This window comes from Notolabrus celidotus, chromosome 18, assembly GCF_009762535.1.
Source record: "Notolabrus celidotus isolate fNotCel1 chromosome 18, fNotCel1.pri, whole genome shotgun sequence".
Classification (NCBI taxonomy): Eukaryota; Metazoa; Chordata; class Actinopteri; order Labriformes; family Labridae; genus Notolabrus; species Notolabrus celidotus.
The window spans coordinates 31,550,317-31,567,541 of NC_048289.1; the positions used below are offsets into that span (position 1 = coordinate 31,550,317).

The 17,225-nt window shown below is 44.1% G+C and overlaps 1 protein-coding gene across 5 annotated transcripts in view; it reads right to left on the reverse strand.

Moving 5' to 3' along the window:
• Nucleotides 1–855: 855 nt before the first annotated feature.
• The window catches only part of LOC117830536 (pleckstrin homology domain-containing family A member 1-like), a 28,759-nt gene continuing 12,389 nt past the window's right edge, over nt 856–17,225 (reverse strand). Inside the window, exons 6-13 of one of the 5 annotated variants that reach the window (XR_004634795.1) lie at nt 17,016–17,141; nt 16,507–16,644; nt 14,915–14,983; nt 13,407–13,471; nt 13,264–13,327; nt 12,994–13,083; nt 8,783–8,965; nt 856–5,666 (exon numbers count right to left, since the gene is read on the reverse strand). Coding sequence is in view for 3 of the 5 variants with exons in the window: in XM_034708686.1 (XP_034564577.1) it covers nt 5,274–5,666; nt 12,994–13,083; nt 13,264–13,327; nt 13,407–13,471; nt 14,915–14,983; nt 16,507–16,644; nt 17,016–17,141 (945 nt within the window). In the remaining 2 variants the exon portion in view is untranslated. Of the gene's footprint in view, nt 5,667–8,679; nt 8,966–11,721; nt 11,796–12,993; nt 13,084–13,263; nt 13,328–13,406; nt 13,472–14,914; nt 14,984–16,506; nt 16,645–17,015; nt 17,142–17,225 lie in introns of all 5 variants that reach the window. The other 4 variants (XM_034708688.1, XM_034708687.1, XR_004634796.1 and 1 more) reach the window with 4 other exon arrangements.

Here is a 17,225-nt window from a genome sequence, read left to right on the forward strand (position 1 = left end):
GGGTGTTGATGGACGAGAGAGCACGGAGCAGGACCGCAGCAGATCTGGTGGAAGTCCTGTGTAACTCAGCACACCTCTCTGCCAGAGAGCATTGAAGGCAGACTTGTCCAAATGCTGGTCCTATAGCTTTGTGTTTTCATGACACACAAAGGTGAAAAGTTGAAGAGGATCTTGATGAAGGAAAAGAAAGTGAGAGAGCTAAAGCAACAACTTTTAAATCTGTCTCAAAGCTTGAGATCTTAACTCTGATTCATGAATATGATATGCAGTACATGTCGACTGTGCCCCTTAATGTGAAGTCAAACATCATTTACATGCACATTCATGCATTTTGTCCAAAAGTGTAGATTTCATGATTTGAAAAGCCTCAAAGATGAAGAAGGACTTTCATAACACAGGTGAAGTGAAGCGGCATGAACACACACTTTCCCCTGGAGTCCTGTCTTCTGCTTCAGGCCCCACATTTTGTTTTGCGTTGTCGTACGCCATGACTCATCCAAACACACACACACACTCATGCAAAACTCCACAGGGCAAGGTGTTGGTCGTGTATGATGAGGATGAGGAGAGGAGGAGGAGGAGGATCCTTGATTCAGGAAGTACAGCAGGAAAACCTCGGTCACATGACTCCAGCTGTCCCGTGTTATGAAAACACAACCAGTGGGTGTTGACGGAGGAGAGAGCATGGAGACGGACCTTAGTGGATCGGGGATAGAGTGAACACAGATCTGGCGAAAGTCCCGTGTTAGTGTCATGTAACTGCAACACTTGACTTGTAAGCTGTTTTAAAGGATCAACATCTGGACCGGGAGCTAACAGGCTGATGGAAAAGAAGAAACCACAAACCTCTGAGGATTCTTTTCAAATACATTTCTTTTAATAAACAGAGCACATATTCTTAGAATCAAGTACACACTAAAAAGGATCAAAACAGCTTGTCACTTTTCATCCACTCTTTAGAAAGAACAATGCAGGCACTTTACCCAGCTTATGTTTTTACAGGGAAACGACAGCGGTGGAGGGGATGTGTGCATGCCGTCATGCACGTGTTTATAAAAGTCAGTAAACAACAAATATATGTAGATTTATTTTCCTCAAACACATCTCATCACGGTGAAGAATAAACTCGACTTAAAGCACGTCAGAACGGAGAACAACAGCCGCCGACACGTGGAGTGTGAAGCGCTCGCGGCGTCAAAACGACGGGCTGCTGACTTTGTGGATCTCCAACCCTGATTCAACAACACCCGACACGTCAACAGCTTGAGTTTGGTTTCTTATCTCCTGACAGCTTTAAACTAAAACACTGAAACAAGAACATCAATATGTCATGGAGTCACAGAGGAACAGTAACATGGATGTACAGTGCAGCAGGTGAGGTAAGTAAAGCTGGTGAGCAGAATGGACAGCAGTGAGTCGTCTTGAAGTCACTTTCATGAACAGTTAAAGTGATCAGCTCAGATTTCTGGTGATTTGCACAGTGAAGAATACGTCATCTGGTTTATCAAAGACACACACGTCGGTCTCCTGGAAGGGTTGGTGTTCCTGCTTCTTTTAAAGGGTTAATAACTTTTTTAAATCTGTCTTTAAAATTCTCAAAGCAGAGTCTCCTTTCAGAAACATCCACATCTTAGACAGAAAGTTCTCTTGTGCGTTAAACCCTCTAACTGTAATAGTTACTGATCTGCTGATACTCCTTTTTATATATATCTCACTCTGAAATCTTCAATCCTGAGCTCCAAACACCTCTCAAATCCTGACGTCATTAAAAAGGAATAAAAGAACTCTTAAAGGCTTTAGGTTTCCACTAAAGCTGCAGCTAATAAATGACTAGTTGATTTGGAAGACTGCGATCTATCTTCAGGATTTTTCCAGCCTCTGAAACAGAACATGTGCTGTTTTTTCTGAGCGTTCCTAAGCATTAAAATAACCCACTCCATGATCTGCTGGTCGATGGATCGTTAAAATAATCGTACGTTGAAACCTGAGAAGTCAAATTCACGTTTGAATCAGGCGTTCCCTTAGGCTCGTCCTTTCACGAAGGTGTCACTGGATGCTGGTTTGGTTGCTTGGGTTTGTTATTAGTGGGACAAGTTAACAAGCTAACTCCTTATTCAGTAGGTATGGGGAGGTGGAGCGTGCAGCCTGACCCAGCTGGGTTCAGCTTTTTTCGCCCTGGCTCTGCCTTCCCTGTCCTCTTTCAAGCATCTCTCTGCAGACTCTTGTTCTTTCTCTTCTCTCTTCTCTTATTACAGTGTCTGAGTAGGGGGAGGTGGAGCGTGCAGCCTGACCTAGCTGGGTTGAGCTCCTTTGCCCTGGCTCTGCCTTCCCTGTCCTCTTTCTAACATCTCTCTGCAGACTCTTGTTCTTTCTCTTCTCTCTTCTCTTATTACAGTGTCTGAGTAGGGGGAGGTGGAGCGTGCAGCCTGACATAACTGGGTTGAACTCTTTTGCCTTCCCTGTCCTCTTTCTAGCATCTCTCTGCAGACTCTTGAGTTCACTCTCTTCCCTTATTAGAGTGCTTAGGTAGATCTCTTATTCTTTCTCTTCTCTCATTACAGTGTCTGAGTAGGGGAGGTAGAGCGTACAGCCTGACGAAGCTTGGTGGAAATCCTCGGCTGTGGCTTTGGCTCTGCCTTCCCTGTCCTCTTTCTAACAACTCTATGCAGACTCTTGAGTTCTCTCTTTTTCCCAATTAGAGTCCAGGACTCGGGGGGTGGTAGAGCGTACAGCCTGACTTTGTTGGGTTGAGCCCCTTTGCCCTGGCTCAGCCTTCCCTGTCCTCTTTCAAACATCTCTCTGCAGACTCTTATGTTATCTCTCTTCTCTTTCCTCATTAGAATCCAGGACTAGGGGGAGGTAGAGATTACAGCCTGACCCAGTTGGGTTGAGCTCTTTTTCCCTGGATCTGCATTCCCTCTCCTCTTTCTAATATCTCTCTGCAGACTTGTATTCTCTCTCTTCCCTCATTAGAGTGGGGGGAGGTAGAGCGTACATCCTGACCCGGCTGGGTTGAGCTTTTTTGCCCTGGCTCTGCCTTCCCTGTCCTCTTTCTGGCATCTCTCTGCAGACTCTAATTCTCTCCCCCTACTCACCTCGGTAGAGTTTGGAAGTAGGGGGAGGTAGAGCGTACAGCCTGACCCAGCTCGGTCAAACTCATGGGCTCTGCCTTCCCTGTCCTCTTTCTAATACCTCTTAGTCTCTCTCTTCTTTCCTCTCTTCCCTCATTAGAGTAGGAGAGTAAGGGGAGGTAGAGCATACAGCCTGACTTTGTTGGGTTAATCTCTTTTGCCCTGGCTCTGCCTTCCCTGTCCTCTTTCTAGTATCTCTCTGCAGACTCTTATTCTCTCTCTTCTTTCCTTACTTCCCTCATTAGAGTCCAGGACTAGCGGGAGGCAGAGCGTACAGCCTGACCCAGCTTGGTTCAACTTTTTCACCTTGCCTCTGTCTTCCCCATCATCATTTTAGCATCTCACTGCAGACAATTGATTACTCTCTTCTCTCCTCTCTTTCCTCATTAGAGTCCAGGACTAGGGGGAGGTGGAGCTTACAGCCTGACTTCGTTGGGTTGAACTCTTTTGCCCTGGCTCTACCTTCCCTGTCCTATTTCTAGCATCTCTGCAGCTTCTTGAGTTGTCTCCCTTCGCTCATTAGAGTCCAGGACTAGGGGGAGGTAATGCGTACAGTCTGACCCAGCTGGGTCGAACTCCTTAGCTTTGGCTCTTCTTTCCCTGTCCTCTTTCTAGCATCTCTTGGTAGACTCTAATTCTCTCTCTTCTCTCCTTTCTTCCCTCATTGCAGTGGGTGAGTAAGGGGAGGTAGAGCGTACAGCTTGAACCAGCTGGGTCGAAATCCTTGGCTTTGGCTCTGCCTTCCCTGTCCTCTTTCTAACACCTCTCTGCAGACTCTGAGTTCTCTCTCCTCCCTAATTAGAGTCCAGGACTCGGGGAGAGGCAGAGCGTACAGCCTGACTTCGCTGGGTTAAGCTCTGAGTCCTGACTGTGCCTTCTCTTTCTTCATTCTAGCGTCTGTCTTCAAAGTTGTATTCTTTCTCTCCTCTCTTTCCTCAGAGTCTGGGAGTAAGGGGAGGCAGAGCGTACAGCTTGACCCAGCTGAGTTGAGCACTAGCCTAGTCAAGCTTCTCGTCCTGCCTTCGTTGTCTTCTTTCTAACACCTCTCTTTGATTTTTTCTGCTTTCTTCTCTGTTTTGGTGTGTCGTTGAAACAAGAGAGGAGAGCTAGTTGGGTTCAGGAAGTCAGAGCTTCCTCAAGGTGTCATGGGCTTAACTTGATGGAACACAAGTGAAGTACTGTCCCATCTGTCTTCATGCTTTGGGGTCAAGTAGAAGGTTGAGAAACATATCATAAATGTTGGGATGAGGGTGCAGTGGGATGGTTTTCTCCACCTCTTCTTTCAGGTACCTCGTGTTTCTTTAAAAAAAGGAGCTCGCCACATCACAAAAATAGACTGCTCTGTCTCTACACGTGAACCCACTGACGGCAGCGGTTACACTGAAATGGACACACGCTGGTATGAAATCTAAGTGCTTTAAATGCTTGCATGATCAGACCCTACGACGGGGGAAATCACAGTTTCTGAATATTCAACGAGAGCTGATGAGATTCGTCTTATCTCCGTGTTCTAGTCTTTAAGAGGACGAAGGACTTCTTTGTAAATAAGAGAACATCCACAGGAGGGGGACAATCAGAGCTAAAAACCTGTTTGACAGGATGGCACGGGATTTAATGTGAACGGGGATTGTCTTAAAAGGAACTGAGGAGCTGGATTAGTCAGTCTCTCAGATGTTTAACACTTTAACTAGCTTACGTCAGAGCTAACGTAGAAAAAGAAAAACACACACGGCTGCAAACTTTGGCTTCAGAGACGAATCATGAAACCCGTCAGACTGTACGAGGCTTCTTCTCCTTCTCTTCACGGCATGGCTTGGATTGTTTGTTTGCAGCGATACTTTGTAAATAAAATCCAGGAAGACGAAGGTGAGAGAAAAACAGCAGAAGAAGAAGAAGGAGGAGGAGGAGGAGGAAGAGGAGGAGGTCATATTCATCATGTGCGCACACATACAAAGAAATGGTCCCAGGAAGGTTTGAAGAAGGAGAGTCAGGTAGTTTTCTAAACACAGAACAGTCTCCAGTAGAAGTGTGTGTGTGTGTGTGTGTGTGTGTGTGTGTGTGTGTGTGTGTGTGTGTGTGTGTGTGTGTGTGTGTGTAGAAGTGTGTGTCCTGTAGAGATCATCTAGATCCTCCTCCTCCTCCTCATATCAGGGTGATCTGCAGGTCAGAACTTTCAGTGGTGCGACTGTTCGGCTCCTCGTCGCCCTCGCCGCGGACGAACGACAGCTGGGCGGCGACCTCGCTGCGCCTCTTCCACGGCGACTCGCTCTCCCCCCTCACTTGGAAGTCTGCACCGTCTCCTGCAGGGACAGGCGCGACCGAGCCGAAGGGAGGGGCATCATCACCGACTGGACGCCGCTCAGCCTCCACGGGAGCAGGCCCAGGAAGTTCTCCTGGCGGTGCGGGTCCAGGGTGAGGCTCAAGGCCCGCTGAGGAGGCGCCGGAGGAGGACTGGGCGAGGTGTGATTCCTCATCGAGGGGGTAGTAGAAGACGGAGGCGGAGCTTGGGGAGGGAGAGGGGTGGTCGCTACGTTCCTGTGGAGAAAAAAAAAAGAGAAGGTGAGAGGAAGAAGAGAGGGATGGTTGAAGAGATGAGTGGATGAAGGATGTGCTCATGGATTTTAGGGATGGCTCATTGGATTAGGATTAGACTCATGGATGAGGGCTGCAGCGTGAGGAGAGGGGGACAGAGGAAAGAGGCTTCTGATTAAGCTGCAGGTTTAAAACACGAGTTAATGTTCCTCTTTTCACTAACAAGTCGTTCCTCTCATCGTTAAGATGTTCACTTAGGATGCACAGATTTAGAAAATCAGAGCTAAGACCGGCTCTGATGCTGAAAACAAGTTTCAGATACGATTGTTTCTGGTATGATCCGTGTCCGGTCCGTCTCTGATCCGTCTCAGCTCCAGATCTGATAGGTTTCTACTCTAGTCAATGTGTTAACTTCCACTGGATCCACTCTGTGGAGCCCCCCCAGATCAGATACACAAGACTTCTATTCTTGCCGGATGCCGGAGCACGACGCATCAATCTCAACAGAGCAGATGGAGCGGGACAGGAAGTCAGGCACCAGAACTAAATGAACACTCTGGGAGAATCAGGTGGTGAAGAAAGCTAAAAACAGCCAGCCATGACATGCTCTTTCTACGGATTTCGCACTGATGCCTTCAGCTCCCCGTTTCTATGCACCCTTGAGGAGAACTAATCGTTACTCCAAATCTTTTAACCCGTCTGCTATCAGGCTTTGAAACTCAGACGGTCGTCTCTTTAGTCATTTTAAATAACATTGGTATGACCCTTCATCACTTACTTTAACTCTTCCTGTCCCATTAAAGTTACTAACCATAGACCTCTCTGGAGTCCCTGAGCTCCCTTGTCTTGTAGGTTTCTCTGCGGCAACAGCTTCTACTACTCGTCTCATCACTATCACCGCTCTCTCTCTCTCTCTCTTATTCTCCTCTATCCCTCTCTCCAACTCAGTCTCAGCAGATGTGTGTCTAACATGAGTCTGGTCCTGCCTGAGGTTTCTGCCTGTTAAAGGAAGTTCCTCCTCTCCACTGTAACTAGCTAAATACTGTGAGGTGCAATGCTCATGGTGGATTAAGGTGGGGTCAGACTGAGTCTGATCCGGTCTTGGTGTTGGGTCTCTGTTCATGATTTGACATAGAGTGGTCTAGACCTGCTCTGTTTGTAAAAGAGTCTTGAGATAATGTTGGTTGTGGTTTGGCACTATTGATCCAATGCTTGACTTGTAGCATGTACATGTGATGGATGTGTTGTAAATGTTAAATGTTGTATAGTAAGCTATAAATGAATTGCCCTTCTTGGGATCAATAAAGTTGTCTGAATCTGAATCTATTAGATTAAGATTTAACATTTAGATTTAGATTTAATATTTAGATTTAGATTTAATATTTAGATTTAGATTTAGCATTTAGATTTAGATTTAGCATTTAGATTTAGATTTAATACTTAATATTTAGACTTACATTTAACATTTATACTATATATTTAACATTTAGATTTAGATTTAATATTTAGATCTAGATTTAACATTAAGATTTAGATTTAACATTTAGATTTAGCATTTAGATTTAGATTTAACATTCAGATTTAGATTTAACATTTCGATTTAGATTTAATATCTAGATTTAGCATTTAGATTTAGATTTAACATTTAGATTTAGATTTAACATTTAGATTTAATATTTAGATTTAACATTTAGATTTAGATTTAACATTTAGATTTAGCATTTAGATCTAGATTTAATATTTAATATTTAGACTTACATTTAACATTTATACTATATATTTAACATTTAGATTTAGATTTAATATTTAGATCTAGATTTAACATTAAGATTTAGATTTAACATTTAGATTTAGCATTTAGATTTAGATTTAACATTTAGATTTAGATTTAACATTTAGATTTAGATTTAATATTTAGATTTAGCATTTAGATTTAGATTTAGCATTTAGATTTAGATTTAATATTTAGATCTAGATTTAACATTAAGATTTCGATTTAACATTTAGATTTCGATTTAACATTTAGATTTCGATTTAATATTTAGATTTAACATTTAGATTTAGATTTAACATTTAGATTTAGATTTAATATTTAGATTTAGCATTTAGATTTAATATTTAGATTTAGATTCAACATTGAGATTTAGATTTAATATTTTGATTTAGATTTAACATTTAGATTTAGATTTACCATTTAGATTTAATATTTAGACTTACATTTAACATTTATATATATATTTAGCATTTGGATTTAACAATTATTTTATTATTTTATTTTATTAATATTTTTTTCACAACAAAATTCAATGTGAAGAAGATCACATATACTCCTCTAAATGTGATAAAAAAGTGACTTTTAAAAATTCCCTTCATGTTTATGATGTTTTGGAGCTACATGTGGAGCTAACATGTTGATGTTATTTTCAGTGTGCACAACTTTACAAACGGCGCCCCATACCGTGGCAACATAGAAATTCTCTACAGCGCAGACTCTGGCTGCACAATGGAACAGGTACAACGTGAAAAGGTGGAGCAACGCTGTCCTTTTTATTCACAACCTATGGTTTAGACTCGGCTTGTCTGCATAATGGCGGGACAATGTTCAGACTACTTTGATGAAGAGGATGCAGAGAGGTGAAGGACAATGTTCAGACTACTTTGATGAAGAGGATGCAGAGAGGTGAAGGACAATGTTCAGACTACTTTGATGAAGAGGATGCAGAGAGGTGAAGGACAATGTTCAGACTACTTTGATGAAGAGGATGCAGAGAGGTGAAGGACAATGTTCAGACTACTTTGATGAAGAGGATGCAGAGAGGTGAAGGACAATGCTCAGACTACTTTGATGAAGAGGATGCAGAGAGGTGAAGCCTAAAGATGGAGGTAGCTGACCTGACATCGACAGATATGAAGCAGACTCTGATTCTGTAGGATATAGAAACTCAAAACGAGGTCTCCCCCTCTCTCTGCAGTCTGAGAGATCCAACATGTCATAAAGTGATGAGGACATTTTTACCTGCCGGCTTAATTCATGAGGTCACACACTGTCGGTCCAAAAGGACATGCAGTGCTCTCAGAGTGTAGCACGGGTGCTGCATGCAGTTACAAGCGACACGTACGAACAAGTGATGCTGCGTCTGCCGGGGAGCAGGGCGGGGTCAGACAGCGGCGGTGGCAAAGGAAGCGGAGAGAGGCAGTGGGGCTTGGTGATTGGACGATGAGCAGCAGGTGGAGGAGGGGCAGGAAGTAGGCAGCGGGGCTCATTTGGGGAGGGTTAGTACGTCACTGTCACACCTCACTCTCTGTAAAGCAGGCGCACGCACACGAACACACACACGCACACACACACACACACACACACACAGAGGAGAAACAGGGAGACAACATGACAGAGGGTTAGCAGCAGGAAAAGGAGAAGCTCGTGATGACTTGGTGTTTCACGGTCCTGCTGGAGACGGGGAGGCTGCGGATGTTAATCAGAAGTGAGTGATGACACATGACAGAGACAGAGATGATGGTTAATGTTAGAATGAAAGGAGAGTCCACCGATGGATGGATGTTTTAAAATGTGTGAGATGATATGAGATGAAAATCAAAAAGGAGCAGGAAGGAGACGATGGTGAAGATGAAGATGGAGGATGAGGATGATGAGGATGCTGCAAACAAACAGCATCAGCCGTGAAAACATCCAAAGCTTTGAGCCTGAAGCAACTGGTCTCTCTTCTAGGGTCTGGATCTTTGTTATACGGTTAGTGGACTACTTTCAAACTAGGAGTGACGGCACCCTGAAGACTGTGAGCTTTAACAGCTGACTGATCCAGCTTCACGATCACGCCGTTCACGTCTTGGGACGCCGTGCATGAGTGCGACCAAATTGTGCACAAGGAGGAGGAAGCAAGAATTTGGACTGAGGACTAAATTTGAAAGGAAGAACAGGTGGATAGAGAACTCCCAAGTCCTGAATATTTAAGCTCAGCTCATTCGGTATATAAGAAGTGAATGCAGCGCCTTGATTCAGCATTTCTTGTGACGGCCACCAGGGGGAGTGACTGCACTGGTTGCCAAACTGTACGTAGGAGAGTTTGCAAATGTTGTTTTTGCAGTCTTTATTAAAATATGAAACAAACAGAGTCATTAATACAAATAAAGTATAAAGTATAAAGTCCAGAACAGAGCCAGGGTGAGTTCTGGAACAAATAAATAGTATAAATGAAGAGTTTTCTTCCTCTTTGATTCAGAAATGGTTGGACTGTATCGCTCAGTTTCCTTTTAAAGGCTATAAATAAAAGTTTTTTAATGTGGGATTTTCCTAAAAACTGCTTTTGCAGGTCTTCAGATTAATTCACAGTAAAAAAGAAGTCCTACAAAAACTTCTTCCTCTTCTTGGAATTGCAAAATCTACATCTGTTCACTCTGACTTTGCAGAAACAGTGTTTGCTTTAAGGAGGAGACACCCTGTGTTTGACGAGTAGCTCCCAAAGCAATCTATAAACCTGGATGAAGCACTGACTGTATATTAAGGTGCGTTTCAACAGCAGGAACCAGGGTGTAACTTTAGTTCCTGGGTAGTTAATCTCCCAAAGGTCCAGGAACTTTGGGGACGGGGCCTGCAATGCTGAAAGTCTCTAATTGGTAGAGTACATGCAGTGTTTGTATCTCATAACATCCCACACTCCTGTGATTCACTTGGTTAATACCTCCTGAACATCGGTCTTCTCTGAGACGGATAGTGTGAATGCGTCTCTGTCAGCTCCCGGTGTTCCAGTCTGAAGAGTGACCCTGTTAACTGGAGACCTTCAGCCAGATAGATCCCTCACTTCTTTAGATGATCATTAAATGTCTGATGAGGATATTTGGACATTTGAATAAAAACTAACTTTTTGAGGAACTCTCCGCATTTCGATCGCAGGAACCAGGGCCTAACTTTAGTTCCTGGGTAGTTAATCTCCCCTTAAAAAGCCTCTGCTCTTGGGGATGGTACTTTCCAAAGGTCCAGGAACTTTGGGTGTGGGGTTTTTATTTCACCCTCCATCCACCATAACATCCCACACTCCTGTGATTCACTTGGTTTAATACCTCCTGAACATCGGTCTTCTCTGAGCCTGATAGTGTGAATGTGTCTCTGTCAGCTCCCGGTGTTCCAGTCACAAGAGTGACCCTGTAAACTGGAGACCTTCAGCTGAACATGTCAGTGTTTGTGGAGTTTACACATCTGTTGAAACACAGAGGGAGTTCCTGGGAATGCAAACTAGTTTAGTTTTTATTAAGCTTTCAAAATATCCTCATCAGATATTTAATGATGGTCTAAAGACGTTTATGAGGGATGCATCCGGCTGAGAGTCTCCAGTTAACAGGGTCGCTGTTCAAACTGAAACACCTGTCGATTTAAAAGCACCTGAAGAACGGAAGACTTGCATCCTTCTCCTGAAGAGTGAAGCCAAAATATTGACTGGGATGGGTGCTACATGCATGCACAGAAGCGAGCTCGCTGGTGGAGCTGCAGGTCTGACGTCACGCTGCTATCGCTAACTTAAGTGCTCACGGTTCTGGAGCCTCAGAGACGTCGGTCATAACTTCACATCCTTTCTTTTTAACATCAAACTAAAGCTCTTAAAGTTTTGGCTTCACTTGTGGTAGCTCTTGTGCTGTCCATGTTTTATATAACAGTGAGTTGGCTCCCAAAAACCAAGATGGCAGCTGAATGTAAGGCTTTGAAACATTAACTCAAAGATGAAATGTGACGTCACTTTGGTGCTTTCACTTCTTATATAACGTTTTCCTGTTTCCTGACTGTCTTTAGGCTGAAACTCAAAAACAATCATCCTTCTACCTTCCCTTTCAGCACACCTAAGCTGTTAATTAAATGCTTCCTCCTCTGCTGAAGCTGCAGGAGGTGAATCTATTCATGTTAGCAGCAGCTCTCTGCAGGCAGATACACCGACACAGACTCAGAGAGCTCCTGCAGAGTGCGGGTTAAACGCTGGCTACATTAGAGGCTGGTGTTTGGGGTGGATGAAGGAGGTTTGTGGGAGGGGAGAGGGGGTTGGGGGTCACATACGTGCTGCATTCACCACTGCAGAATGGAGTATACCTCTGTATACAAGGGCTGGACAGCCTTCTGGCCTGACGGATCTGAAAACAACAGTTTACAGCACAGCTCAGTTACAGTGAGGAGAAGAGCTCCTTTCCAAAACACCAGAGAGGATCCAAATCACACGTCTTCTATACAGCTCTGTCATCTCTTATCAGTCAGAGCATCAGAGTCATATTTACTCCACTTGGACAAAGATGGTGGTTTTTAAAAAAACAAAGAAACATCTGATTTTGGGCTGATGTTTGGCACATTTCAAATCAGGTGTCTCATTTTTCCAAAGTAGTTTTCTGATGTTGTTCTTTTTTCTGTTTTCTTTATTAATTTTGTGGTTTTGGAAAGAAACTCTTCAAAAAAGAGAGAGAAGAGCCTGAAGGAGAGAAAGAACGGAGAGAGAGACAGGGACAAAGTTTCAGGAGTTGTGTGTGTGTGCATGTGTGTGTGTTTATGTGTGTGTGTGTGTGTGTGTGTGTGTGTGTGTGTGTGTGTGTGTGTGTGTGTGTGTATGTTGCAGAAACATTGTGATGAATAAAATTCAATTCTCAGACAATAATCAAAAGAATCAGACAGACTAATCCTTCAAATAATCAGATCAAACAAGTTCAGTGTTTAAACCTGTCAGCTGCAGTAAGACTCTCTGCCACCAGAGGGCGCCACTTCATCAGATAACATGAGAACATGCAGACTGATCAGCAGGAAGAAGAGGAGATATTTAAAAGATATTTTCATCCATTTTTACACAAAACACACGTTCATCTGATCACTTTATCTAACTCCATCAAGCTCGTTCTATTTCCACCCTCATGCTCTGTCTTTATAACATCTTACACTCTTCATGTCGACCTCATAAGTTTCTTTTTGCACATTTCTTGCTCACTAAAGTCAGAGGTTTGCTGCAGCTGAATTCCAAGACTGAGCCATTTAAATGTGATGATATCTGCACACTTAGGTAGTTATTGTGCAAAGATTTTATCGTTTAAAGTCAGAAGAATTCAAATAAAGATATTTAAATATGTAAAGAAATGTTCATGCTCAGCCTGGATATGAGTTTGCACATTCCTGTTTTTATTTTCATTTTTAAAATCACTTCCTTCTCCTTTCATTCCTTCACATGATCTGGCTGAAGTGTCTGTAACTTAAACTACATCCCTGAGTCTCTTGTGTTCCTCCTCTGTCTTTAGAAAGCTCGAGCATGCTTCAGAGTTGATTTCCCCCCAAACAGTCTGACTCGATACCTACAGTGTTAGCCGAGCGTCCGGGGCCGCGCTGAGCCACGATTGCACCTGAGATGGCTTTGATCCAGCTGTGCATGTCCTCTGGACTGTCAGCCTGAAACAGAGACAGAACCAGGAAGTGTTATCTTTCTGCACCTGACAGACCTTTTCTTTCCTTCTTCTAGGGACGAGTGCTGCAAACACTATGATACCTGCACTGGACGTCTGTCTCCATCCCTAATAGATCAACATGTGAAACTCTAACCTCTGAAGGTGTGTGATGACGTTCTGTTACCTGTATGTAGAAGGTTCTGGAGCTGGTGACCATTTCAAACAGGTTGTCCCTCATCATCAGCTCGCTGTGAAACACAGAAGCATCAGTTTAATATGAATGTTTGATGGAGAGGTGACGGCATGCTGACAGGAACGTTCACTCACCTCTGTTTGCACTCCTGGACTTTGTGGATCTCCTTTAACGGTATGAGCCTCAGAGCCTCTCTCTCCTGCAGGATGAAGGTAAAGAACATCATGTAAGTGTGAGTTAGACTGACACACTGGGATCCTGTCTTTCCCTCTCTCTCCTCTCTCTGCCTGTCTCTCACTTTAACTCTTCCTGTCCCATTAAAGTTACTAACCATAGACCTTTCTGGAGTCCCTGAGCTCCCTTGTCTCGTAGGTTCCTCTGGATCTCTGCTGTAGATTCCTTTTTTGGGGTCTGTCATTCATCCTTTCTTTCTTTCTTTCTTTCTTTTACTTTCATTCATTTCCTTCTTTATTTCTTTCATTCATTCCTTTTCTTTCCTTCCTTCATTCCTTCCCTCCATCCTTCTTATTTTCTTTCCTCCATTCCTTCCCTCCTTCCTTCTTTCTTTCATTCCTACTTCCATCCTTTCTTTCTTTCTTTCTTTCTTTCTTTCTTTCTTTCTTTCTTTCTTTCTTTCTTTCGTTTTTTTTTTATTCTTTTCTTATTTTTCCCTTTCTTGCTTTCTCTCTTTGTTCTTTGTTTCTTCATCCTTTGTCTCCTTTTCTCACCCCGTTCTTTCCTTCTGTCATTCCTTCCCGATTTATTCTCCTCTTTTTCTTTCTTCTGGTCTCCCTCTCTTCTCTCTGTTCTTAGACCTTTCTGGAGTCCCTGAGCTCCCTTGTCTCGTAGGTTCCTCTGGATCTCTGCTGCTGTGGACGTGCCAGATTCCAGCTGCTACAACTACTACTATCCGTCTCCTCACTATCATCTCTCTCTCTCTTCACCTCCCTCTATCCCTCTCTCCAACACGGTCTCAGCAGATGTGTGTCTAACATGAGTCTGGTCCTGCTGGAGGTTTCTGCCTGTTAAAGGAAGTTTGTCCTTGCTACTGTAACTTGCTAAATGCTGCAAAGTGCAAACACTCTATGAATGAACACACACACACACACACACACACACACACACACACACACACACACACACACACACACACACACACACACACACACACTGGGTGTGTCTGTTAAGTACAATGCGGCTGTGGTAAGAACTTGCTTATCTGTCCACACATGGATCATATGAGGAGGTATTCAGGACGCATGCCACTGCGTGTACAGACTCACAACTCACTCAGGGTTAAACCAGCCTCACTCTGCACACACACACACACACACACACACACACACACACACACACTCACACTCACACTTAGATGTGTGAGTTTTCACCTACTTTCTGTCTTTGAATCTACATCATTGTCTTTGTACTCTCAGCATTTTGTTCAGAGAGCTGTGTGGGTGTGTGTGTGTGTGTGTGTGTGTGTGTGTGTGTGTGTGTGTGCTCATGATTAAAGCTCCTGTAAGGAAGTGATGGTTTGAGTTGATTTTGGCACCCCCTGTGGACAAAGTGTGACCTCTAATCTATTTGCAGATCTCTGTTTTTTAAAGGGTCAGTTCGCTCAAATGAAAATACATTTTCTCACCAGGTCAGATTTGTAGTAGCTGAGAGCGTTTTCTTCCAGCATGAAGTACCGTCTCTTCCAGTTCTTCATCTAAAAAAGAAGAACATTAAAACATCAGTGAGTTTAAAGTTTAACCCTTCGAGGAAATGAAAAATGGAAATCTGTAATCTGTGTTCAGTGACGGGGAACGACCGGTACAAAGATCTGCTGCAGGCTCACTGTGTCACAGGAAACACATGTCCTTCAAAATAAAGTGCAGCACAGACTTATTATCAGGTATGAACTGCCTCCCACTGACAACGGGGCGGCCCCTCTCCTTTGGAATCATCTACCAGTCAGGGTCCGGGAGGCAGACACCCTCTCTACTTTTAAGAGTAGGCTTCAAACTTTCCTTTTTGATAAAGCTTATAGTTAGAGCTGGATCAGGCTTGGACCAGGTCTTAGTTATGCTGCTATGGGCTCAGACTGCTATAGGCTTACACTGCTATAGGCTTAGACTGCTATAGGCTTAGACTGCTATAGGCCCAGACTTCTATAGGCTCAGACTGCTATAGGCCCAGACTTCTATAGGCTCAGACTGCTATAGGCTCAGACTGCTATAGGCTCAGACTGCTATAGACTCAGACTGCTATAGACTCAGACTGCTATAGACTCAGACGGCTATAGGCTCAGACTTCTATAGGCTCAGACTGCTATAGACTCAGACGGCTATAGACTCAGACTCCTATAGGCTCATACTGCTATAGGCTCAGACTGCTATAGGCTTAGACTGCAATAGGCTCAGACTGCTATAGGCTCAGACTGCTATAGACTCAGACTGCTATATGCTCAGACTGTTACAGGGTTAGACTGCTATAGGCTTAGAATGCTATAGGCTCAGACTGCTATAGGCTCAGTCTGCTATAGACTCAGACTGACTTCTATAGACTCAGGCTGCAATAGGCTCAGACTGCTATAGACTCAGACTGCTATATGCTCAGACTGTTACAGGGTTAGACTGCTATAGGCTTAGAATGCTATAGGCTCAGACTGCTATAGGCTCAGTCTGCTATAGACTCAGACTGTTATAGGCTCAGACTGCTATAGGCTCAGACTGCTATAGGCTCAGACTGCTATATGCTCAGACTGCTACAGGGTTAGACTGCTATAGGCTTAGACTGCTATAGGCTTAGACTGCTATAGGCTCAGACTGCTATAGGCTCAGTCTGCTATAGACTCAGACTCCTATAGGCTCATACTGCTATAGGCTCAGACTGCTATAGGCTCAGACTGCTATAGGCTTAGACTACTATAGGCTTAGAGTGCTATAGGCTTAGACTGCTTTAGGCTCAGACTGCTATAGGCTTAGACTGCTTTAGGCTCAGACTGTTATAGGCTCAGACTGTTATAGGCTCAGACTGTTATAGGCTCAGACTGTTATAGGCTTAGAACGCTATAGTGTTGATTTGAGTGTTGTCTGTTTGAAATAAAGCCAGGACAAATTACCAAAACTTAACCCTTATCTTTGGGCCCTGTGTGTGTGTGTGTGTGTGTGTGTGTGTGTGTGTGTGTGTGTGTGTGTGTGTGTGTGTGTGTGTGTGTGTGTGTGTGTGTGTGCGTGTGTGTACTCTCACCACAGCTCCCTGTTTGACACAGTATCCGGCCTTGATGATGCCCTGATCCTGCACTCCTCTGGACAGATAGTAGGGCAGCTGGTTCTGACCTCTCTTCAAACCTCCGCGCTCCGCCCCGTTCTGCCCCTCCCCCTGCTCCTGCAACACACACACACACACACACACACACACACACACACACACACACACACACACACACACACACACACACACACACAGACACACACACACACAGATATGAGTCACAGTGCTAGGAACAAGTCTTCAACCTTTTCTAATCTCAGTCTTTTCTCCCTCGTTGTCCTGAAGACGCTCCACGCTCTTGTTATTGGACATTTCCAAAAGTCAGCGTCTTCAGGCTACAGAATCCAAGCCTGCCATCACTCGCCTGCGTTGATGCATGTCTGGTCATGTGTCAGAGCTGCATACCACCGCAGACAGGACCAAACCTGCCGGGCTGCTTCTGCTAACAGCTGCTAACCCCACTCACATGACTGTGTGTGTGTTACCTGTGTTGCGGTGATGATAGGGACTCCTCCTATGATCTCAGTCTTGTAGGAGACCTGCTTCGTGGCTCCGGCGGCCTCCTGGGGAGCCTCTGCATGGGCGGTGTGGCCCTCGCCTGGCTTTGGCACCTGGAAACACAAAATATTAAAGTCAGCAGCCTGTGTTTAAAACTTAAAATCTACTTCCTTGTGGAGGATGTGCCCAGTCGTTTT